The sequence below is a fragment of the Bos indicus genome, chromosome 24 (assembly GCF_029378745.1).
Source record: "Bos indicus isolate NIAB-ARS_2022 breed Sahiwal x Tharparkar chromosome 24, NIAB-ARS_B.indTharparkar_mat_pri_1.0, whole genome shotgun sequence".
Taxonomy (NCBI): domain Eukaryota; kingdom Metazoa; phylum Chordata; class Mammalia; order Artiodactyla; family Bovidae; genus Bos; species Bos indicus.
The window spans coordinates 58766614-58792980 of NC_091783.1; the positions used below are offsets into that span (position 1 = coordinate 58766614).

The 26367-nt window shown below is 43.9% G+C and overlaps 1 protein-coding gene across 1 annotated transcript in view; it reads right to left on the reverse strand.

Annotated features, from left to right (window-relative positions):
• Positions 1–26367, reverse strand: part of CCBE1 (collagen and calcium binding EGF domains 1) — a 237387-nt gene that overhangs the window by 39282 nt on the left and 171738 nt on the right. Inside the window, exon 3 of the mRNA XM_070779130.1 lies at positions 8961–9013. Coding sequence (XP_070635231.1) covers positions 8961–9013 — 53 coding nt within the window. The remainder of the gene's footprint in view (positions 1–8960; positions 9014–26367) is intronic.

A 26367-nucleotide genomic window follows, 5' to 3' on the forward strand; every position in this document is an offset into this window, starting at 1 on the left:
CCTAACACCATGCAAACTGGGGCGGATGCTCTATTTCATCAAGAATCAAGGCGTCTCCATCTTTCTCAGTCCTTACAAACAAAGTGACGTTTAATGAGCCTCTGAAGGGACTTGGCTCTAAGTCTGGAGCTTAGACTGCATTTATTTCAGACTAGACCCAGCATCTAATTAATCAGTGCACTATCTTCCCCAGGTGCTGACAGACACACCAGCCCCGGACATGGAGGGAGCCTGGCTGTGCTTGGCCACATTGGGAGCTGGAGTCGGGGAGCTGTCAGGCCCCGATGCAGGCGGGGTCAGTGAGACCAGAATCATGGCAAACTCCAGACGGCATGGAAGGTGGCCCTTGCTCATTGCTCCTCTCCACAGACGTGCTTCCAGGGTTGCTTTGCCTGTGTGTGTCCCTGATCAAACGTGTTTTCTTCAACAAAGCATCACCTCGAGGTGGCCCATGTTCTGTGCTCTTTTTGCTTAAGAACAATGGCTCAGCCAGGATTGGCGGTGGGCTGCCCAGCTGTAGCCAGTCAAGCAGCCAGTGGAGTAGATGGAAGTCAGGGATCCCGCATTGACTATGATGCTCAAATAAAACCGATTTTGACAAACAGCAGCCCAGATCTCTTCCCGCATTCCAGCTCCGCTGAGGCGCCACTTCCGCCTCGCCTGGCTGATTCTTTCATGATTTCCCTCTGTGTCTCTGAGTGCCTCCTCCTCCTCTGTGTGCTAAGTACTCTCTGTGCATTTCTAGCCTTGGATGAGAAGCGTTCAGCTTTATCACTGGTTCCCCAACCACCTCCACACTTCCTACCACTTCCATCCTGCCCTTGTCCACTCCATGACATTTTTGTTTGATAAGTCTTCAGTGTTGGCAACATAATAACAATATAAAACTATTTTTGGCTGAGTTTGGAAGAATACTCTAATTCCCTATCTTTTCTGGAAGGCCCTTTTGTTTTTCCTGATATTAGAATAGTTATGTAGTACTACAAGTGTATTAAAAAGCAGAGACATTACTTTGCCAACAAAGGTCCGTCTAGTCAAGGCTATGGTTTTTCCAGTGGTCATGTATGCATGTGAGAGTTGGACTATAAAGAAAGCTGAGCACTGAAGAATTGATGCTTTTGAACTGTGGTGTTGGAGAAGACTCTTGAGACTCCCTTGGACTTCAAGGAGATTCAACCAGTCCATCCTTAAGGAAATCAGCTCTGAATATTCATTGGAAGGACTGATGCCAAAGCTGAAACTCCAATACCTTGGCCACCAGATGCGAAGAGCTGACTCACTGGAAAAGACCCTGATCCTGGGAAAGATTGAAGGCAGGAGGAGAAGGGGATGACAGAGGATGAGATGGTTGGATGGCATCACTGACTCAGCAGATATGAGTTTGAGCTAACTCCTGGAAATGGCACAGGACAGGGAAGCCTGCAGTCCATGGGGTCACAGTTGGACACGCGACTGAACAGCAACGGGCACCTCAATGCTCACAGCGCTGTTTACAACAGCCAGGACACGGAAGCACCCTAAGTGCCCATCAACAGAGGGACGGGGAAAGAAGATGTGGTACGTACATGCAATGGAATATTACTCAGCCACAAAAGTGAATGGAATAATTCCATTTGCAGGAACATGGATGGACCCAGAGAACATCTTACTAAGTGAAGTCAGACAGAGAAAGACATATCACTTATGTGTGGAATCTAAAAATTAAGACAAATTTACAAAATGGAAACAGACTTCCAGGCATAGAAAACAAGCTTGTGGTTATCAAAGAGGAAAGAGGAGGAGGGGTAAATCAGGAGTGTGGGGTTAACAGCACCCATGACCACATACAAAGTAAACACGCAGGAGGCACTGTGTAGCAAAGGGAGCTATATGCAGAATCTTGTAATAATCTATAATAGAAAAGAATCTAAAATACGTGTATACATTATTAAGTATTGAGAACGGCTGGGGAGTGAGGTGGGTGTGAGGGAGACAGACTGAGGAGGGTCTTAAGTTTTGAAATCAGTTCAGTTCAGTCACTCAGTCATGTCTGACGCTTTGCGACCCCATGAACCGCAGCACGCCAGGCCTCCCTGTCCATCACCAACTCCCAGAGTCCACCCAAACCCATGTCCATCGAGTCGGTGATGCCATCCAATCATCTCATCCTCTGTCATCCCCTTCTTCTCCTGCCCTCAATCTTTCCAAGCATCAGGGTCTTTTCTAGTGAGTCAGTTCTTCCCAACAGGTGGCCAAAGGAGCTTCGGCTTCAGCATCAGTCCTTCCAATGAATATTCAGGACTGATTTCTTTTACGATGGACTGGTTGGATCTCCTTGCAGTCCAAGGGACTCTCAAGAGTCTTCTCCAACACCACAGTTCAAAAGCATCAATTCTTTGGTGCTCAGCTTTCTTTATAGTCCAACTCTCACATGCATACATGACCACTGGAAAAACCATGGCCTTGACTAGATGGACCTTTGTTGGCAATGTCTCTGCTTTTTAATATGCTGTCTAGGTTGGTCATAACTTTCCTTCCAAGGAGTAAGCATCTTTTAATTTCATGGCTGCAGTCACCATCTGCAGTGATTTTGGAGCCCACAAAAATAAAGTCAACCACTGTTTCCCCATCTATTTGCCATGAAGTGACGGGACCGGATGCCATGATCTTAGTTTTCTGAATGTTGAGCTTTAAGCCAACTTTTTCACTCTCCTCTTTCACTTTCACCAAGAGGCTCTTTAGTTCTTCTTCCCTTTCTGCCATAAGGGTGGTGTCATCTGCATATCTGAGGTTATTGATATTTCTCCTGGCAATCTTGATTCCAGCTTATGCTTCCTCCAGCCCAGTGTTTTTCATGATGTTTTGAAATCATGTGTGCCTAAAAATGCCTTTTTTTCAACCCTTATAGCTAGTCTGTATACAATTCTAGGCTTGGAAAACTACCTCAGAATTTTGAAGGAAACGCTCCATTGTCATCTAGCTTTCAGACAGGCTGTTATATCCTGTGAGATTCTAATTCTTGATCTTTTGAATGAATCTCATTTTTTTCTCCTTTAGTTAGTATTTTCTTTTTGCTCCGGGGTGTTCATATCTCACAATGATGTCTTTATGTGGAACGGCTTCAATTTTTGGCAGGTGTTTTTAAATCTAGAAATTCCTGTCCTTCAATTCTAGAGAATTTTTCTTGATTTACTCTTTAATGATTTCTCCCTTCTTCCTCTGTTCTATGTGGAACTCAATCATTTGGATGTTGGATGCCCTGAACTGGTCCTCTAATATTCTCACAGTTTGTCTTTTACTATTTTGTATTCCCTCGATCTGTTTTTTCTTCAGGCTCTATCTCATCTCCCAAGCCCTCACCCATTCTCGTTTTATCAGGTTTTTAATCTCTGAGAATTCTCTATCTCTTCTTTCAATGTTCCTTTTTAATAACACCATGTTCTAGTCCCACGGACGCTATACCCTTTTTGTATCTCAATGACATATAAACTGTAGTTACTTTGAAGTCTTCTTCTTTCTGCGTGGTGTTTTCTCTAAGACTCCCCCCAACCCCCGCCACTGTATGTTTCTTATTGTAGATTTCCCTCCAATGAGTGGTGATCCTGTTTGGACATCTGCTGTAACTGATTCATGGTTAAATAGAATAACTGAAAAAACAAAAAAGTTATAGCTAAATGGAAGTGAAGCTACAAAACTAGCTAAATAGAAGACTACAAAATTGGCCAAGCAGAAGCTTTGTGCATGCAGCAGATTTTGTAAACATTGGGCTTCATTTAAATGATTTGGCTGGTACATTTCAATGTTAGTTTCTTTAGGACTTTCCCCTGCGTTTTTCAGAATGTCCAGAGAGACATTTCCAAGTCCTTACCTGATAAGTAAATCCTGATCTTGGAACTCATGGGGAGAAGAAGGCTGAGGGTTTCAACATTTAACGTGTAAGCAATCCTTTACTAAATAAACCCTTCCATTTTCAGCATCAGAGCCCTGCCTCCATCTCTGACTGGTACCCTGCAGTCCCAGGACCTTCTGGGTACCCTCTCAAAATTATCAGCATCTCTGGTCTTTTGCTGGTCTTGGAAGGGGCAATATTTCATCTCAGTGGAATGGAAGACAAGTTCTGGGAGTCTGAGTTCTTCTTAAACAGATTTTCAGTCAATTTTCCTGCTCTGACATAATTTTCCACTTTCTGGGACCTCTGTTTCAGGAAACTTTTAGCTTCTCTGACTGCTATTTGTTTCGGTGTCGGTTGGGTTGTTCCTTGGTTTGCCTAGATGCTGGTTAAGGATTCAGCTTGGCCTGCGCTACAGCCTCTTTGCTCTCCAGGTTCCAAAACTGTGTTGCTGTTCTCTCCTCTTCCTTTGTATTTCTGGGTTCATGTGTCTTTTGTGAACCCCCTGGTCTCCACGATACACCTTTCCCCTGACCTATTTTGCAGGATTTCTGGAGGTGGCAAGATTAGTGAATTTATTCAACTTTCCCTTTTTAATGCTGATTTTCCAGCGACTACCAGCTTTCTGCCATGTAGCTTTATTGCTACAATTTCTCTATTTTCACTGGTTCTGTTTCTCTTGTTACCCTTCTCCGATCTTCAGAGCCTCCCTTGTAAATCCTCAAGACTCTTCCCCCTTAAATCCATTCTGTGTAACAGCACCAGGCCTGTACTATTCTGAAAGCATAGCTCTGTGTGTGTCAGCACCTAGCTCAAAAAGCCTGTAAACTATGCTCACTAACATTACATATAAATGGCTCACTCTTGCATTTGAAGTCTGGTATTCTATCCCCGAGACCAACACTTTCAACCTTAAGACTCATCAATGAATTCCTTATGCTTCAATAAGGAATATATTCTCTTCCTCATTATCCCTTATCACACCCATGGCTTCTTCAGTTCAGTCGCTCAGTTGTGTCCAACTCTTTGTGACCCCATGGACTGCAGCATGCCCAGCTTCCCTGTCCATCACCAAGTCCCAGAGTTTACTCAAACTTATGTCCATTGAGTCAGTGATGCCATCCAACCATCTCATCCTCTGTTGTCCCCTTCTTCTCCTGCCCTCAATCTTTCCCAGCATCAGGGTCTTTTCCAGTGAGTCAGTTCTTCCCAACAGGTGGCCAAAGTACTGGAGCTTTGGCTTTGGCATCAGTCCTTCCAGTGAATATTCAGGACTGATTTCCTTTAGGATTGACTAGTTGGATCTCCTTGCAGTCCATAGGACTCTCAAGAGTCTTCTCCAACACCACAGTTCAAAAGCATCAATTCTTTGGTGCTCAGCTTTCTTTATAGTCCAACTCTCACATCTGTACATGACCACTGGAAAAACCATGGCCTTGACTAGCCGGACCTTTGTTGGCAAAGTAATGTCTCTGCTTTTTAATATGATGTCTAGGTTGGTCATAACTTTCCTCTCAAGGAGTAAGCATCTTTTAATTCCATGGCTGCAGTCACCATCTGCAGTGATTTTGGAGCCCAGAAAAATAAAGCCTGTCACTGTTTCCATTGTTTCCCCATCTATTTGCCATGAAGTGATGGGACCGGATGCCATGATCTTAGTTTTCTGAATGTTGAGTTATCACACCACTTTTTCACTCTCCTCTTTCACTTTCATCTTCTTACCCTGACACTTTTGTGTGTTCTGTTTTCAGCCTCTATAATGTCCAATCAACCCTCTGCTCTTACTCTCAGCATTTCATTACTGTGCCTACCCTATCGAGTTCAAATGTCACTTCTTTAAGAAGACTTCTTGAAGTCCTCCACAGAGTCTAGTGTCTGTATAACCGATCACACAAGACTGGATCTGCTCTGCCATATCTGCTGGGGGCCCGCTGTGTGCAGGGCTCTATTTTAGGAGGCACACTGCAGGGTGAGGAGAAGCACAAGGTCTGGAGCCAACCCTCCCCACCTGCCACCCTCTCTGTGATCCTGAGGTCTTTAAGCCTCAGCTTCCTTACCTGCAAAACAGGGATAACGTTAAGACCAGCTTCATGCTGCTTTAAGGAAGATTAAATTGGGCGATGCAGTAAGTAAAAGCTTTACCTGTTCTTTAGCTTCTTTTACTACTATTATGATTGACTGTCTGGATATCTGACAGGGACTGTCTTCCCTGGAGTAACCAGCACTATTTTCTTCCTACAGTTTGTGCTCAATTAGTAATTGTTGAACCAGAACAAGTTTGATTAGCCTATCATCTGGCCGATGTAGAAAACACTTATAGCAGGGGTTGGCAAACTTTTTCTGTAAAGGGGCCAGATAATACTTTTGGTTTTGCAGGCAGGCCTTTGTTGCAGCTACTCAACTCTGCTGTTGTAGGGCAAAGGTAGCCATAGACAATATTTAAGTACATGGGTATGTCTGTGTTTTAATAAAGCTTTATTTACAAACACAAGTGGTGGGCCACATTTGGCCCACAGACACAGCTGCTGAAACTTAAACAAATGTGAGGCAACGGCACTTTTAAAATTGCAGCTTCTCCTCCCTAGAATATTTGTTTAGAAATTCTAGTCTCCTTTTACTATCTGTGATGGCTAATTTTAAGTGTTAATCTGGCTAGGCCACAGTGCTGAAATATCTGGTCATTTTTCTATAAGTTTCTGTGGAGTTTTTTTTTTTTTTTTTTTTAATGAGATTAACATTTAAATCAGTAGATGTTGAGTAAAGCAGATTGCCCCTACTGTGGGTGGGTCTCATCCAATCAACTGAAGGCCTAAATTAAAAAAACGATGGCCCTCCATTGATAGAGAGGGACTTCTGCCAGCAGCTGGCCTTCAGACTCAAACTGTAACTCTTCCCTAGACCTCCAGCCTGCTGGTCTAGTCTGCAGATTTTGGACTTGCATGCCTCTATAATCTCATGAGCCAATTCCTTAAAATAAATCTCTCTGTTTCTTTGGAGAATCGTGACTAATACACCATCTCTTCTGAAATCCTACACTTCGCATTCTTTGGAAACAGAAAACTTTATGATTAAAGATTTCTTTAGTGATAAACACAAACAAACACACACTGACTTATTCCCACAGAGGAAAACAAATCAACTTTAAAAAATGTTCCAGTGAAAAGCGATGGAACAGAGAGCTAGTTGTGGCAAAGCAACTTTCAGCACTCGGACAACTTTTCCTGGAAATACTCAGTTCTAAATTAAATTAATCCTGGGTGCTGATAATGTCTTACTGTAGAGTGAGGGAGACTGGTTTTAGGCTTAGATGTTAGAAACCACAACACCTATTCTTTAAAGAAACTCGAAGCGTGTGGTATCCATGTAATGTGTTTTTCATCAGGTTGGGCAAGGTCTCTAACTGAGATCTCAAACTGATGGGCCAAGACTTAATTTTCTTTCCATATCTACCAAATTGAAATATAAAGGACTCAGCTGGTGACAGAGAGAAGCTGCTTATAAAAGAACCCAATTATTTTGACTTTTGTGGTTTTTTTCCCCCACCAAGCTCTGACAAAACTAGCTGGCAGTGAGAATTTCTGTCTTGGAGAGACCTACATAAACCAAAATACATGAAGAAATTTCCTAACAAACCTTCCCAAAGCAGCTTTCTCAGAGTCAGCAGCTATGGTTTAATGAACTCTTCTGCAAAACAGGGCAATAAACAAGAAGGATTCATTGAACTCTAACTGATAAAAAAATTGCTCCCTATGAGATAATGCAATGTAATTAGCTTGGCTGGGCTCCAAGTCCTCTAAAGCGACCTGGATTCTTGGCCAACAATGAAGCAAACCATTTCACATCACCTAGTCACCTGTCCCCAGCCCAGCCCAGTGCTGGCAAACTAATCACAGGCTCTCCCCACAGTTCTTAGTGTTTTCCATGTCAGCGTTCTGTCTGGAATCCTTTGCAATTCTTTCTCCTACTTGTCCAAGTCCTGCCTTCCTCATAACCTAACTCCAATCTCCTCTCCTTCTTGAGACCACCTGTGACCATCCTGGTCTTTGGGGCTATGTGCACCTCCCCCCCTGCAATATATATGTCTCTATTATGCATATTGCAGTTATCAGTGATAGCAGCAACCACAATTTATCAAGCACCGAGTCAGCCTCTGTTCCAAATAGTTTACATGTGGTAATACTCTTAAAACCACCACAAGTCAAGAATTAGCATTTTCTGCAAAAACTTAAGTTTTAGAAAGTCATATGCCCAAGGTCATGGCTAGCAGGATGTGTATTATGGACTGAATGTTTGTGTCCTCTTGAAATTCATGTTGAAATCCTAATTCCATGATGTCAAGGTATATTAGGAGGTACAGGCCTTTGGGAGATTATTATATCAGAAGGGTGACACCCTCATAAGTGGGATTAGTGCCCTTAGAAGAAAGACTCGAGAGCATTCCCTTGGCCCTTCCACCATGTGAAGACACACCAAGAAGATGGCTGTATATGAACTAGGGGGTTCACCAGACACTGGGCTTTTGCAGTGCCTTGTCTTGGACTTCCCAGTCTCTGCACAGTCTGAGGTATTTTTGTTACAGCTGCCCAGATGGATATGGCAATGTGGAAGCATGACTAAACCCCAGGCATCTCTGTTTCCACGCCATCCACAACCCAGCATGAGGGTGTGCATCTTAAGGGCTTGGGGCCCATCTGACATCACTGTGTCTCTCCAGTGCTGGGCTGAGCAGGGTTTGCTGATGATTATGTGAAGGGGCTTCAAGTCTAGCTGCTGGAAAGCAGGTAGAGAGGTTGGGAAGAATGGGTGTGTTCTAACTGTGCATGAAATGCCATGTAGGGAATTAGTCTCTACAACACAAAACCTGAAATATAAGAATTACTCAGTATGTGTGTATATTCTGGGTAATGCTTTAGCTAGAGCCTGCCATGTACAATCAAATTGGCATTAGAAGAATTTAAAGCCAAAAAACAGAGAGAAATTACACATGCATGCACAGATAACACATACGTCATGTGCAGTACATCTGAACTTCATAGACCTCTGGTGATAGTCATAAACCAGGTGAGAAGACGCAATGACTTTTAGCACATACCTTCTGGGATGCACTGTCCAAGGACAAACTTATACCCCTTGCAGCACTTCTTCCTAAGAGAGAAACAAAAACACATTCTAAATGTGATCTGTTAGATTAAAAATATTCTTTTCAGTTAGTGGTTTTGAATGAAATAACTTGTGCCTAGGATGAACTGAGGCATAAAGGAAAATCAGAGTAGACGGAGTCTGAGATAAAAGGAAACAATTTTATCAGTACCATATGACCACACCTCTTCCCCACCTAATATATGGCATTAATCCTTTGCATCCTATGAAGTGAATTAACTCTGAGACTTCAAGAAATTTATATTAGATGATTAGTGTGTTATAGGACATCATCCTACAGGACAAGGGTTCACATGACTTGCTAATAATTAGCTGGTTATAATAGTAGAATAATCATAACACAATGATTGATAATTATTATAGTTAGGCAGCTAGTTACTATCGAGCCTGGGACTGGAGCCCAAGCATTCTGTTATTTGAGTGCAACCCTCCCCTTTTTAAAGACGTGGACCACATAAGGTATCCAAAGAATTCCCAATTATCTGAATTTTAACAGCAGCTGACAGGCATTTACTAATATAAACATCTGAGATTACATCTCTGCCCTAGAAGTGGTGCTGTCAGTTCAAAATGCAATCTCCAGTGGTGAGATCACATCTCCGGTATGGAACTGTGACCTCCTAACAGACCAACCTCCTCTGCAGACAACAACTGACAACTGTGGAGCAATCAGAAGCCAACAACTAGCTGATGATTCTGGAGAGTAAATAAAAGCAGCCAGATTTAGGAGGTGAGCTGAGATTTCCAACAAGGAACTGACAGAGGGTAATTTCCCTGCTTTTCAGGGCTTTATCCTGTATGCAGATCACAGATGCCACGTGGAAGCTAAAAGTCTGAGGGGAAAAACACAGAACTTGCAGTATTTTTTGGCCTGATCAAACAGAGGACAAAGACTTGGCATCCAGAGTCATGAGAATTTGAGAAGGGATCCCGGAAAGGAGAGCCCTGAATTCTGTGTATGAATGCTATCCAAGTCTCTGGTAACTCTTCCATCCATGTGCGTGAGAAGCAGACCCAGAACACCTCAGCTGAAGACAGAAGGGGCTGAAGGAATACTTGAGCTGCCGCTTCTACAGGCCAAATAGTGGTCACTTATTCTAGTTAACTGCTAAAAGAAAAATATCAATACTCTTTGGACTAGCATATCAGGATGCAGGGTCTCAATAACATAACATGTATAAATGTGACCCATTCTCAAGGAAAAAGACAATCAATGGTGCCAGTTTTAAGACAACCCAGAGGGTGGAATTATTAGACACAAACATGCAACTATGATCAATGACATAAAGGAAAATATACTTGCAATGAATGAAAAAGTAGGAAATCTCAGCTCTCCATGTCTCCAGCCTCCATCTTTTCCCTTCCCTTCTCTCCCAGCTGCTTTCTAAGTATGCTCCCCTTTACCACTTCCAACTCAACGTATGTTAATTCAGAGTCCAAGAATCATTGAGAGTCCTATGAGTCCGCCAATCTCAAGAACGCACCGAGATATTTTGAGTTGACTATAATGGTTAAACTACCATGAAAAAACTCTTTGTAGCCATAAATCAGATTCAAGGTTATTCTTATCACAATGTCATTCTCCCTCATTTGCATCTGGATATGCCTTCCAGTGGAGAAGGCAATGGCACCCCACTCCAGTACTCTTGCCTGGAAAATCCCATGGATGGAGGAGCCTGGTAGGCTGCAGTCCATGGGGTCGCTAAGAGTTGGACACGACTGAGCAACTTCACTTTGACTTTTCACTTTCATGCATTGGAGAAGGAAATGGCAACCCACTCCAGGGTTCTTGCCTGGAGAATCCCAGGGATGGGGAGCCTGGTGGGCTGTTGTCTATGGGGTCACACAGAGTCGGACACGACTGAAGCGACTTAGCATAGCATAGCATGCCTTCCAGGTGGAACAGAAAGGGAAAACATTACAGACGCTTCACCAGCTGGGAGTTGGATCACCCGCAACTCATCATGGCACCTGTGCTGACATGCCATCTGTATGTATGAACCAGGGGTGCAGACCACTGATTTGGAAAATTAGGCATTACCTAGATTCCAAAGCAAGTTCTCATTTTCATCAAATGGTCAAAACCTTCAACCAGGTTAGACAAGGCCCTGTGTCTCTTTAGAAGAATGTGACAGACTCAAATGTATTTTTTTCCATCCCATCTTAGTAAAAAATAACAGCATTATTTTCCACTTTTACAAGTCAGTGTAATCTTACTGGTAAGATCCATTTTTGTGAACTGGTCTGCTAGGGGAATGACCACCCATAGGAGAAGCTTAGGCAATCTCTTCTCCAAGCTTTAAAAGTTTACAAGATTTTTATTAACTATTTTATACAATTTATAAACATCACACCTACTAAGAGAACATTCTGATGCCTAACTGGGTCACAATATCACCTCATTCCTCCTCGCAACATCTCACGTGCAGCCCAGATTCCGCAGATAATCCTATTTCAAAAGCAAAAGAAGTGGGCTTCCGTTATAAAAGCAGTGACATCTGGGATACTCCCAAAGCAGACTTGAGTGAGACAGCTGAGCCCAACCCCATCTCCCAACAAATGGTACATCTGCCTGCCTGTACTGGTCCACTCAATAAAGATTATTTTGAATCTCTCATCAACATATTTTATGTTAAAAAGAAATACATATGTGTATGTCATTTACTGATACAGATGATCTGTGGCAATGTCTAGAGTCTTCTCATTAGACATAATTTCCTAATATCTCCAATGGAATTATAACTTTACTTGACAAGAGAAGTCCATGGGATATCAATTCATGATTATTTTATTTGTAACAGAGGTATTAAGACCTACCTTTACAATCTATGAACTAAACTACCTAGTTTTCCATGGTTTAAAAAGTCCAAGATCCTAACAACCAAAAAGAACACTAGTTTAACAGAAAATCTCACGGTTATTACTGACTGTACTCCTTGAGGCTGCCCTAAAGAAAGCCATCAGAGGAAGAGCAGTGTACCAGATGATTCGAAACTTGAGTGATTCATGAGAAAGTCAGATACAGGGGCAAAGCATGTGTTTTTGATACGTCAAGTATAACATCACATTTAAAGATACGGTTCTGTCTGTCTGTTTCTACTTAAATGGCACATCTAAGGTATTGCCTCTGAGATGTTCTATAGCATTTTAAACTTCATACAAATGAATGAAATCCTTATAATCTCTTCTTCTACATCCAAGACATTAAACTGGGGCCCTCTAACCTTTCTGAGCACTTCAAGGGCTTGGGACCATCCACACAGTGGAGCCCAAGGTCACCTGTCATTTGCTTTTTTGTGAAATTAAATAACATACGGATTTGATATGCTTTCCAAAGGCTACGGAGCTCTGTCAGAAAATCTGAGCTTCAGGATGGACTACTTCATTTAAATACCTGCTCAATGAAGAGCTAAGTTCCCCTTGGCTGCTTTTTCTTAACTGCCTAACTAACACCCTCTTCCTGCTCGAGGGAAAGCGCTCTGAGACTCCACTGAACCCGCCTGTTTTCCCAGAGCTCCTGGGAATACAGCATTATTTTGCATGTTAAACAGCCATAAATCATGAATCACCACTTAAACAATGAAAGAGTCCAAAGCATAACAAGATAAACACTGGCCACACATGTTATACCATTTCAGAGATTACTTACAATACAACTCAGGTAATGATGAAGTTACGCTGGCCAAACTGAAACCTCCTTGTGCAAGCGCAGACACTTCTCAGATCTAACTGTACTGCATACATGGCTGTGTGGTTTTTATCTTTTAGAAAAACAAACCCAGACAGGAAAAGTGCATGTGGAGTCAGGGGAAACAGTCCTTCTTAATACGCTTCACGTGTCCTAGTGTGGTTTTCCAAATGCAAAAATGCTTTTCTCATTTCTTGGCAAGAGAATTGGTGATTAGATGGTTGTTACATAGAAAGGGCAACATCTGGTAATCAGGAAAGTCTGTGGAGGCTTCCCCTGGGTACCCCTGAGTATTAACACACATAAAAAATTCATAAATAAAAATAGTGCAGTCAGAAATATATTCCACCAACCAAGTGTGTGTGAAAGCTTTTGGAAGGAAAAACTAAATCAGGAAAATGAAGATAACAGAGATCTCATCATCCAGCTGTCTGCTGTGTGTTACCAGAGTCTAGAAAAGAAATTTTTTAAAAGCCACTGCCTGCAGAATTACAGGGCTAGTAGGTAAGGTGTATTTCAATACTTGCTCCAGTGAAACAGTAAATCTTTCCAAGATTTACTAGGGGTTTTCTTTGCAAAAGGGCTTAGACCAGATATATCAGGATTTTTAAAACATAAAAGAACTGTACTTTTTAGAGTATTAGTGCTGAGCTGGATGGAGACATAGCTTTGGAGTCAAGCAAGCCTGGTTTACAATTCTGGTTCTGACCTTGAAAGAGCAAGGGGTGTGACCTTAGGGCTCATTTCTTAAACTCTTAAGCTCATTTCTTAAGCTCATTTCTGAGCTTCAGATTCTTCACAGATAAAACAAGAACAATAAAATCTGCTTTATGGAATTAATGCAAGGATTACAGATAAGAAAGGTGCCTAGCACAAGGCCTGGTTTAGGGTCATAAAAGTGTTCTAAGTCACAGCTTTATGAACACCGCAGGAAAACAGCAAAGGCAGCTCTTCCCAGATGCCTTCCTCTTTTAACTCATCACTTTCTTCCACTTCTTAATCAATGGCAGATGCTATTGCTTCCAAAACCAAGAGAGAAGGGGAAGGGAAGGGAGGGAGAGAAACTTCCAATTTCAAAATGATAGAAAAGTAACATTTTGGTCATCTTCTTTTACAAGTTAGCCCCAAATAACCCTGAGAACAAGAAATAAAATGCAAACGCATGTCCCATGGATTTAGGAGAACTGTCTAACTTCAGAACAGAATCTAGTCGTTGCTTGGTAACTGCAGGGGATTGGTTCCAGGAGCCTTCACATACCAACGTCCCCAGAGGCTCTAGTCCCTTACATAAAACAGCAGAGTACAATGAATACAGCTGGCACTCCATATCCACCCATAGATACGGAGTGTCGACTATATACTTACTGAAAAAAAAATCTGTGTATTGAGTGGATCTGTATAGCTCAGACTCATGTTGTTCAAGGGTCAACTGAACATAAACACGGCCCTTGGATGGAAGGATGGGAAGTAATTTTGCAGAGTGAAGTAACATGAAACCTAAGTGTCTCCAGAGGAGGTGATCATGGAGAGGCAGCCAACCCAGGCTGCAGAACCTCAAAACCTTTGATGGCTGCGATAAGCCATCAAAACTGGAGATCCCAGTTACTGGGGAAAGCGGAGGCCAGAAGACAGCAAGATGGCCTGCAAGTCTGGTAAGAAGTTAGACTTCCTGTTCCTACCCCAAACACAAGAAGTTAGCCTGATACCCTTGCCTACTGGGCAAGAGGGAGAAGGTATCTTCTTTTGGAAAACTATATCCAAGAAGTTCAAGACTAGGACACAAAATCAGAGAACCAAGCAGCATCTAACCCACTCCTGGGTAGATGACCTTGCCCAGGCACACACAGGTCTCAAATGCTTTTCAAAGAGCCCTTTAGGATACATGCAGTCCAATGCTCACTGCAGCACTGTTTACAATAGCCAAGGCATGGAGGCAACTTAAATCTCTGGTGACAGATGAACAAAGAAGATATGGTACATAAATACAATGGAATGTTACTCGGCCACTAAAAAAGGATGAAATAATGCCATTTGCAACAACATGCATGGACCTGGAGATCGTTATACCGAATGAAGTAAATCAAAGACAAATGTCATATGATATTGCTTATGTGTGGAATCTAAAAAAAATTATACAAATGAACTTATTTACAAAACAGAAACAGACCCACAGACATAGACAACAAACTTATGGTTACCAAAGGAGAAAGGTGGGATGGGAAGAGGGCTACAGTGAGGGTCTGGGACTGACTGACACACACTACCGTATTTAAAACAGATAACCAGTAAGGACCTGCTGCACAGCACGGTGAAACCTGCTCAACATTCTGTAATAATTTAGGGGAAAGAATTTGTAAAAGAACAGATATATGTATAACTGAATCACTTCGCTGTACACTTGAAACTAATACAACATTGTAAATCAATAACAAATTTTAAAAAATGATGACTTTCAATTTATTATTTCATTCCAAGACAATGAAGCTCTCTTGGTGATGTTGTCTAAAGGCAGATGGATGGTGGCCTCCTCACGTCTTCAACTAGTCAGTCCTAAGTGAAGACAGATGAGACAGAGACAGTGCAGAGCCAATGTGCATCATGTATTCTTACCAGCCCAACCGAACTGTGGTATGCCTGAGCAGGGAGTTCACGAGAAACTTCTGCCAGGAAGAACACAGAACATGAATCCCTTGGGATAGTATTAAAGGCCTGAGCATCTAAAACAATGGAAACAGTGACAGACTTTATTTTCTTGGGCTCCAAAATCACTGCAGATGGTGACTGCAGCCTTGAAATTAAAAGACACTTGCTCCTTGGAAGAAAAGCTATGAGCAACCTAGACAGCATATTAAAAAGCAGAGACATTACTTTGCCAACAAAGGTCCAACTAGTCAAAGCTATGGTTTTTCCAGTAGTCACGTACAGATACGAGAGTTGGACTATAAAGAAAGCTGAGCACCAAAGAATTGATGCTTTTGAACTGTGGTGTTGGAGAAGACTCTTGAGAGTCCCTTGGTCTGCAAGGAGATCAAACCAGTCAATCCTAAAGGAAATCAGTCCTGAATATTCATTGGAAGGACTGATGCTGAAGCTCCAGTACTTTGGCCACCTGATGGGAAGAACTGACTCACTGGAAAAGACTCTGATGCTGGGAAAGATTGAAGGCGGGAGGAGAAGGGGATTACAGAGGATGAGATGGTGGGATGGCATCACCGACCTGATGGACATGAGTTTGAGCAGGCTCCAGGAGTTGGTGATGGACAGGGAAGCCTGGCATGCTGCAGTCCATGGGGTCAAAAAGAGTCAGACACAACTGACTGAACTGAATTGAACATCTGAAAGTCATCCTGGATTTTTTAGTAAACCTTGGGGTGAGGAAGCATTCCTGTCTTCCTTTTAACCTTCTTCATTTGTGGAAACTTTTATTGAGCTTTGTACAACTTTGTGGGAGCTAGCAGAATTCCTTTCACACCAGATGACTTGAGAACAGAGTCCATAAAATGACTCACCTCCCAACTAGACATGCTTGATTTGAGCCTTTTAACCAGAAAGTGTTCCTCCCAGGCAAACAGAATAATATCACAGAATTTTGAGAGACTTGCGGTTTTGAAAGATGGGTAAGGAGTCACGTTCAGGAGCATGTTTGAGCAGATAGGCACCTGGCAGGACTTGCTTACCCCAGAAACTGAGCAGTTATATTTTGGACAAACTGAAACAATTAGGTTTCAACCCAACTGCTTTTGATCAAGTCGCCTGGAATCAATATACAGTAATTATTAAGAAATTGCTTCAGGAATTTAGTGTATTATTTAATAAGATGTTCACTCTTATTTTTTCCACCTCAAATAACTGGTTTAATAGGCTTGCCTCAGAGAGGATTTTAATGGACTGATTCTTTGGATTTGTAGGATGTGTTTAAACCACTGCATCTCTGCTCACACTTTTTCCTATGGTTGCCAATTTTCAGAGGCACTGAAGGCTGTAAACTGTCCTACTGTGTGGATCACTGTCCATGGACAAAGCATGCAAAATGGAAATAATTCCTGACAGCAACATGGCTCATTGTATGCAGCGACACTGTAGGACCCAAAGCCCTAGTCATTGATTTCATCTTTACTCTATTCTTAACTCTCTAAGCATTCTAGAAACACCTACATGATTATTAGTAATATTCTATGGTGGCATTCATCAAGAAAATCCTATCTTCAGGCACTGAAACATTCATGATAAATGGAGCAACTCAAGTCATCTGTTACCATGGCTCTCCTGAGGTTTCCTGACCGCTCCTCTGCCTTCTCCTCCCACTCCGGGGTTTCCCTGCAGTTCAGACTTTGTTCCCTCACTGCTCTCACTTTGCTTAATAATAACTTATTTATTGGAGTACAGTTGTTTTACCATGTCACATTAGTTTCAGATGCAGAACACAGTGATTCAATATTTTTATAGATTATATACCATTTAAAGTTATTATAAAATATTGACCTTATTCCTGAATGACTGTAACAAAACAGAAGCACACTCCTCTGTTTCTTCAAAGGGTGACTTCGGCCTGAGGATCTCAATTCTCACCTCTCTGACACCTCAACTGCAAACCTGCAGGCATCTTCCTTGCCTTCATTTTGCTTGCTTGTATTTTCTAAGTTGTCCACAATTATCAGGCGTTACTTTTCATAGCAACAACAACACGTTATATTTTCAAATGAAGAGAAAAATTAACTTCTCACTGTCAGTGTGGAATAAACAGCAACCTGGATGGAGCCAGAGCTCAAAGGCAAATAACCCATAAGCTTGTTTCTAAATATTGCCTTTATTTTTCTCCCCTAGTAAAAGCACTGTATTACCCACAACCCCTGCATTTTCAGAAAGTCATTACTGAGGCAGATACAGCTAGCTGTTCCTCCTTATCTATTTTCTCTTTTTCCCCCCTGTTGTTACAAAAGCCCAAATTATAGCTAGGCACATAACCACCCAGAATAAAGGAGACATTTCCCACCTTCTCATCCCCCAGAATGAAGGAGGCATTTCCCACCTTCTCATCCCCCAGAATGAAGGAGGCATTTCCCACCTTCTCATCCCCCAGAATGAAGGAGACATTTCCCACCTTCTCATCCCCCAGAATGAAGGAGGCATTTCCCACTTTCTCATCCCCCAGAATGAAGGAGGCATTTCCCACCTTCTCGTCCCCCAGAATGAAGGAGGCATTTCCCACCTTCTTGTCCACCAGAATGAAGGAGGCATTTCCCACCTTCTCGTCCCCCAGAATGAAGGAGGCATTTCCCACCTTCTTGTCCACCAGAATGAAGGAGGCATTTCCCACCTTCTCATCCCCCAGAATGAAGGAGACATTTCCCACTTTCTCATCCCCCAGAATGAAGGAGGCATTTCCCACCTTCTTGTCCCCCAGAATGAAGGAGGAATTTCCCACCTTCTCGTCCCCCAGAATGAAGGAGGCATTTCGCACCTTCTTGTCCCTCAGGCACGGCCTTGTGAATAAGCCTGGCCAATGGGATATGAGCAGCCATGCTGTGCCCAGCTTTCAGGTGTCACCCTTAGGTGGAAGGGGCACACACCCTCTCCTTTTGCCTTCTCATACGTGGGAGCGTGGCCAGTGGGGGTGCGCCATCTTGGGCAATGAAATGCACGCCTCAGCAATGAGAGGATCAATATACAAGGAGGTGAGTGCACGGTGCCATCCAGCCACCATGAGCTAAGGATGACTGAACAGTTTTGTGCAAGAGCAACACACTTCCATCTTGTTTAAGCTATTATTTTTTGTTTCACTATAGGAGCATAGGACACCTCTCCCTCCCTGAAAGTAAAATAACTGAAGGAAATAAAGCCATGGAAGAAAGGCTACTAAAATGCAAGGTTAGTCAGCTAAGCGGTGCCTGGAGAAGATGCAGCCATTCATTCTGCTCCAGTAACAACTGTGCATAGAGCCCTTGAGCCTTATGAAATGCAAATGTCTGAACCTTCCTTGCAAATTACCCAAAGCTAAAGAACTCTCTGCTTTGACAGGGCTACGATCCTAGTTTCCACACAGTGGGCAGAGTTTCCTGGGTGCTCAGCCCCCTTTCCTGCACTTCACCATGAAAATGAGGCATTTCCAGACAGAGCTCAGTGCAGGAACATGTAAACACAATTTGCTGATTCAGATTTCTGCCTGGGGTCAGTCATTCAGGAATTAAATGAGGAAGTCTTAGAGATCTTACTTGTAATGACTTTGAAAGACAGAAGGGACCTGATATGAGATCCTTTCTTAGGTTAATTAATCATGATATGATATATTCCATACCTTAGACATATAAACCCTTATGGAAAACAAAATACAACTGACATTACTTCAGGTCTAAGACCCTGGAGGGAGAAACTCACAACAGCAAAAGCGGGATTGATGCCTCCAGATCATTTACAGGTGAGAGCAGGGCTCCTGTATTTGTTTAAGATACCAAACTACATAAACAATGATCCAATGTCCCACCAGAAATTTCAGTTGAGTTCAGAACTGGAAGCACTAAGCTTGATTTCATTCAACTAACAGTTGAGTGCTTATGATACACCAAGCCAAGCAATCGCCATAGATTATCTATTAGTTCCCCCCTCACTGCAACTAGAGAAGGCCCACATGCAGCAGTGAAGATCCAGTGCTGCCACAGAATAAATACATAAAAATTTATAAATTAAAAAAAGAGAGATTGTGACAAAGTAGTTAAAAAGGCTACTGAAATAGTTGAGGCAAAAGATTAAGAGGGTTTAAAACAGGGAAATGGGAAATGAAAAATGAGAACAGATTTTAAAGAAATGTCGGAGATAGAAATCTATAGGATTTCCTAACACACTGGATGTGGGGGAATAAGAAAAACCGGGATGTCCGAGACTAGAGACTGACTGTAGTGTAGCTGCCTGGAAAATGAGATCATCATTAACTAAAGTAGTTTAAATCAGAAAGGAACTAGATACAGAAGATTATAATAGCATGAATTTTGGGAAGACTAGAAGGTATTAATGACATTCAGTTTAGACATAACTGCCCAGAATGTGAGGTCTAACAGCTCAAGGACGAGGCGAGAGAGGAAGTGTGCTGGTGACAGCCTTTACAGGGGCAGGTGAAACACAGCATTGGATAAAGACAAGTCGATGACAAGGACCTGATCTGGGGAGGTCTCCTGGAAGAACTGGGCTGAGTAAGCAAGCCAGAGAGGAGAAGAGAAGGACTAGTCAGAGAAATGATGCCGGGGAAGCTGACAAAGTAGACAGACGAGCTCGAGTAAACCTCTGCCCTGGCTCCGGGTCTCTGTCCCCCACTCCAGGAAATAAAGGGCGTTGGGCTGGGGTGATCTTTAACGTCCTCCCTAGCTCTCAGGGTGCTGACAATGCCTGGATCTTCACTGTGGTCATGTGGGTGTCTACTCTGTCAAAACTCACTGAAATGTCCACTGAAAACTGCAGTCTTTTTACCAAATGTAACTTATACTCCATTGAGGATGATTAAAAAAAAAATCCTGTCTCTAAGGAATAATCCATTTTAGGCAAAACTATGAATGACAGTATGAAATAGTCCATTTCTGAGCACTTCTTCATCAGAGAAAAATATGGGTCAAAAGATTGCATACCCTCAATCCCCACAGGAAAAAGAAAACCACCATGAATTAGGAGAACTTGTTTTAAGAAATCAGTCCCCAATCATTCCGGACATTGGTGTGAGTGAGCTGGCATCTTGAAATGTTTTGCAAACACATGGGAAAATAATGAGAACTTCCGGTGGCCTCTCAGACATGGCACGAGTGGTTGGTTTTACAGGACGGTCCAGGAGCCTCAGGGAAGCAATGTGGCTCTCTTAGGACCTAGAGCCCAGTAAGAACCTCTAGACAAATTCTCAAGTGGTGGTTCTCAGGAGTTTAACATGTGTGGGCCAACACATGTCTCAACTTGATAAGGATATCTAAGGTGCAGTGATGGATATTCCTGGTGCGAGGTACAGGACTTCCCTCTTAGCTCAACTGGTAAACAATCTGCCTGCAATGCAGGAGACTGGGTTCGATTCCTGGGTCGGGAACATCCTCTGGAGAAGGAAACCTTTTTATTTATTTTGCCTTTTATCTTTTTTCTTGCCTTTTCACACTGTTTAGAACTTTTTTTTGTTGTTTTTTACTTTTTATTTTATATTGGAACATAGCCGATTAACAATGCTGTGATAGTTTCTCAGCCATACAAATACACGTATCCATTTCTCCTCTAAAGGGTGTACCCATTTTTAAAACACTTAAGCTCCTTGATGCCTAAAGCTTCATGTAACCAGAAAGGAGAGGCTGCCCGCCCACATCCCTGTGTCGAGTCTATTAGGGAGCCTGCCATTTATTATACTTTCCTTTGTGTGTGTGTGCAAGTTTTAAGAGGCTGTGCCTCAGAAAAACAAGTACGATCCATGACAACAAGGTATCATTTGGGATTCTACAAGACAAGTCACTCTGTAGAGACTGTTTTGGGAATCACGGGAGGATGTGTATGTCTCTATCTTCATACACAACACAGTCTGCCTCCTTTGACTGTCCATGAACTCCTCCAGGGCAGAAATCAAGTCTTATTTGCCCTGAGCACTTAGTCCACTGACTGAAAGATCAGATGGTCCACACACTTTGGCTGAACTGAACTTGGCCAGAACCCTTTCCTTGGGGAAAAAACTATCCAAGAAGCTATTTACAAGTTACGGGTAATGGTTTTATCTTCCCTTTTCTTTAAAAAAAAAAAAAAATCTTTCCTGGCCTCCTGTGTGCTCTCATGCTTCCTTCCCTCCTCCCTTTCTGTATTAAGAGGTGGAGAAGAAATTAGGGACTTGGAGGAGAAATTCCAGTCTTCTTGCCTGGAAAATCCCATGGACAGAGGAGCCTGGCAGGCTACAGTCCATGGGGTCACAAGAGTCAGACACGACTTAGCAACTAAAATACCACCAGGAGCAATGAGAAGAGACTGAGAAGTGTTTGACCCCAGTAATGTCTCTTGCATGAAATAATGACAAATCAATTGCCTCCGGGGGCCGAAGTTCTTCACCTTTTCCGGAGTAAATGACACATGCTCCGCTGCTTCTGCTGCTTGTGATGGAGAGTTGGGAGACTCAGATAGGCTGGGCAAGTTGTCTAAGACAGCTCGGTGGTGCTGCTGGAACCAGAATCCAGGAGACGCTCGGCCACTTGGCCCCCGGTCCAGACTAAACTGTCCCAGGACATTAATTTTGGATCCTGAGTGGAAGTATTGGCCTTGGCGTGTCAGAGGCCTAAATGAATCCAAACTATTAGGAAACAGAAAAACATGAGACACTGAATGGTATCACAGTTATGGACAACTATTCTGAAGTCAGGCAGAACCGAGTTTGAAACCTGATTCTACCAATTCCTCTTTCACGAATTGATACAAGTTTATATACAAACTTATACTTCAGTTTCTTCTGAAAAATGCAGTATCAGTATATACTTCCTTAAAGGCAATGGCACCCCACTCCAGTACTCTTGCCTGGAAAATCCCATGGGCGGAGGAGCCTGGTAGGCTGCAGTCCATGGGGTCGCTAAGAGTCGGACACGACTGAGCAACTTCCCTTTCACTTTTCACTTTCATGCATTGGAGAAGGAAATGGCAACCCACTCCAGTGTTCCTGCCTGGAGAATCCCAGGGATGGGGGAGCCTGGTGGGCTGCCGTCTATGGGGTCGCATGGAGTCGGACACGACTGAAGCGACTTAGCAGCAGCAGCAGCAGGGTTATTTTTAATATTAACTGAGATGGACAAAGTACTTGGTATATGACCTGTTATATAGGAAATGGCTAATAAAGGGACATGGATAATGACAGCAATAGAAATAGTAACAGCAGTGGTGGTTATTATTGTTGTTACTCTTCTGTGTTCCTTCAACATTGGAGGTTAAAGTATATAGTAAATGAATATAAGTTATGATGAAACACTGTGAAGCTCTGGAAAGACTGGAAGATTAAACAGTATGTTAGTTTACACTGAATCAACAAATAATTGAATATGACCCAGGGAAGTCACAGATGCACGTCCTTGAAGTAGAAGGAATCCTAAGATAAAAAGAGCTTCCACAATCATTTGTGCAAAGACATGGAACATAAGAAATGTTCAACGACAACATTACCTCTGAAAATAATAAAATGCTCAGGATGTCAAAAAGCACTCAAGTCCATCCCAGATTATCACAGGACAGGACAGGTCCAGCCCGGTGTGGTCTGGGAATTTTTCATGGACTGGGATTGGAATCTAACAGGATGATTAAGCTGTATCCCAGCAGGGATGGGAATGGAAGGCCACTCAGGGCAGAGGCAGGGCACCCAGAGGTGTTGGTTTTCTTGGCCTTAGGGATGAAGCACCGAGAGATCTTTGTCACACGGTAGTAGAAGGCTGTGCCTTAGTAGCGAGACTCCTGAATTATGCAATACCCTCAAGCCTGGTGGCTCAGACAGTAAAGTATCTGCCTGCAATGTGGGAGAACCGGGTTCAATCCCAGAGTCAGGAAGATCCCATGGAGAAGGGAATGGCAACCCACTCCAGTATTCTTGCCTGAGGAATTCCATGGACAGAAGAGTCTGGGGGGTTACAGTCTATGGGGTTGCAAAGAGATGGACATGACTGAGCAACTAATACACACACACCCTCAGGCCAGAGCTGACAGGCACTGCCTGGCTGTCCAGCCCCTTCTTAGGGAAAACCACTTCATCTGCACTGGCTTCTGGACAGGTGGCCTGGATGGCTGGTCCTACTTTGCACCAAGAGGCAGTGCTCTTGCCCCTCTAGGTGGAGAAGCCTGGGAAGGGGCCCGAACCGTGGGCGGTCAATCCAGCCGAGCCAGGCTGGGGCCTGGGACCCTCTGCTGCAATGCTTGCACCCGGGCTCACCTCTTACCGAGCTTCAAAACACAGAGACTATCTGGGGCTGAAAATACAGAGACTGTCTGGGGCTGAAAACACAGAGACTGTCTGGGGCTGAAAATACAGAGACTGTCTGGGGCTGAAAACACAGAGACTGTCTGGGGCTGAAAATACAGAGACTGTCTGGGGCTGAAAATCACTGTGCGCACGTGCAGTAGGGCAGCTCTGGACCAGAAGATACAGAGAGACGAAGAAACCCAGTGGCCACTTTTGAGGAGCCCGGAGGGAAAACGGGAAGTCGGGAGTGAAAGCAGACATCTTTCTGCCCACATCACCACCTAAGGGGTGAGCAAACCACCTAGGCCACCCTGCCGGCCAGAGCTCTGGACACACCCCTCCCTTCACCCCATATAAGGAACAAACTCACCCCCACCCCTGGCGTGTGAGCAAGCAAGGGAACCTGTTGCTTGTTCCTGCTCTCCCCAATGCAGCAGTGGCCCCGCAGAGCCTTGCCTGAGTGTCTTGTCTGGCCTCTAGTCCGTTTCTGTTGATGGGGAAGGCCAAGAGCCATGGTTGGTAACACAGTCACCCCTCCAAGAACACAACAGCAAGCTGGACGGTCACACGCTCTGGTTCAGGGCTCTCCACCAACAAACCCCGGTGACCAGGCTGGTTAGCCATGGCCACACAGCTGAGCCTCTGGCTGTAGAGAGAGAGATGGAGAGACCCCCGTGAGCTGAAACGCGAGTAAGCAGAGGAAACTGGGTGCCAGCCAGACCCCTGAGAGCAGCAGAGACCTCAGGAGGGAGACGAGGGGGAAGCCACCTCAGGTCCAGCCCGTTTTCTGACACCTCCTTTATCCTAAGGCCAGGTACCCCAAGCACAATGCCTTTGATTTCCAGATTCAAGTGGCATTTCTGTTCTTTGTGATCAAGATCTTCTTCTTTCCCAGTTGTCCCAGCAACACAGCAAAGATCTAATTTTTGCAAGTCATAGTATAAAAGGTTTTTGATAAGAGGAAGGTTCAAGATAGGGCTTCCCAGGTGGCGCTAGTGGTAAAGAGCCCGCCTGCCAACGCAGGAGACGTAAGAGACGTGGGTTTGATCCCTGGGTCGGGAAGATCCCCTGGAGGAGGGCATGGCAATCCACTCCAGTATTCCTGCCTGGAGAATCCCATGGACAGAGGAGCCTGGCAGGCTATAGTCCATGGGCTGCAAAGAGTCAGACATGACTGAAGCGACTTAGCATGCACACACGCAGGTTCAAGAGGGAGGGGACATATGTATACCTACGGCTTATTCTTGCTGATGTATGGCAGAAACTCAACACAATATTGTGAAGCAACTATCCTCCAATTGAAAATAAGTATTTTTTTAAAAAGGAAAAAAAAGGGGGCTTTTGATTTGGGGGTTAATTCCAGGGAGGTTTCCACCACGGCTGTGTGTTTTATCAAAAGAACACATTTCTGTTTCACAGACAGATGTCACCCCGAACAGCGGCAGACATGAATGTGTACATTGACCCATAGACAGAGCCCTGATCACACATGAGAACTGGATTCTGTCGGTAACAGTGGAACCTCCAGGTGTTCTGGGCATTAGTGAGTTATTTACTGGTAAACTTGAGAAGGAGTTGTAGGTTGAGAGGTAGCTTAAACAATGAGAAATTAGCTGTACCAGGCAGAGCAAAGAGGAGTGAGTGTGTTTTTCAAATGAGAGCTCTCTTTAAGTAACAGGGATGTTCGAGTGTCTCTGGGCACGTGAGCGTGTAATTCACAGGCGATGCCCCAGGCTTTCTGTCTTCTGTTCGCCTTTCCCTGGGTCTGGCTCCTTCCTCCACCAAAAGAAATCCTTCTGTGGGCTCCATTAGCGAGAAGAGATAAGATTAATACGCAGATACATCGAAGTTTCACGCAGCTGACTGCTTCTTGCTGTCGTATTACTGACAGACCACCCTCCTCCAGCTCTTTGAAATGCTTTCTAAGCAGCTCTCCTGATGTAACCTCAGGCAAGGGGCTCTCAGAAGAAGCTGGAGAGTGCTGTTTTTCTTCCCCATCCCACGGATGGCATTTAAGATGAAGAGCCAGTAGTGCTCTGTGATTAAGGGATGTACGTGGGTTTGAAAACGTGCCACAGCAGCTTTAGTACTGTGTTCTCGTACAGCCCACACCCTGCCAGAAAGTCGAGTGACAGAGGATTCTTTTCGTGTAATGCTAGGGCAGAGGCAGGCAAAAGTCCGTGAGGAGAACTCAGCACCCAGAGAAGATCCTATTCCTTTAGGGCTTTGACTGTAAAAAGGGATGGCGTTCAACTCAGAGGAGTAACTCTTCAGGAATGTCAGGCACAATGACAAAGAATCCCAAATACTGGGCTGAGAGGGATGCTTTTGTGACGGGGCGGGGCGGGGGGGGGGGCGCGGGCGGGGCGCAGTGCTTTCTGATGTTTAATAAATGATACCAGGGAGGCACCTCTTTTCCACACCAGACCTGAGGTACCGCTTCAACACTGGGGAGATTTGCTGATCTCACTGGGGACTGAAGTGTGTTTATGCATGCTGGGAGTGTGGGGTAGACCAGAAGGCCTCCCCGAGGAGCCACCACAGCTGCCCTGGGCACTCCCTTCCTGGTCCAGCATCCTCCTGACGCTCTGGAAACTACAGACAGCCGTGCAGAAGGCTACCAGGAGGTGGAAATTATGGAATTAGGATCCAGTTCTAGGCACCCCAGTTCTACAAGGTAGGGCCTAGCTTTCCAACAGAGAGAGCTCCCTGGAGAATGGA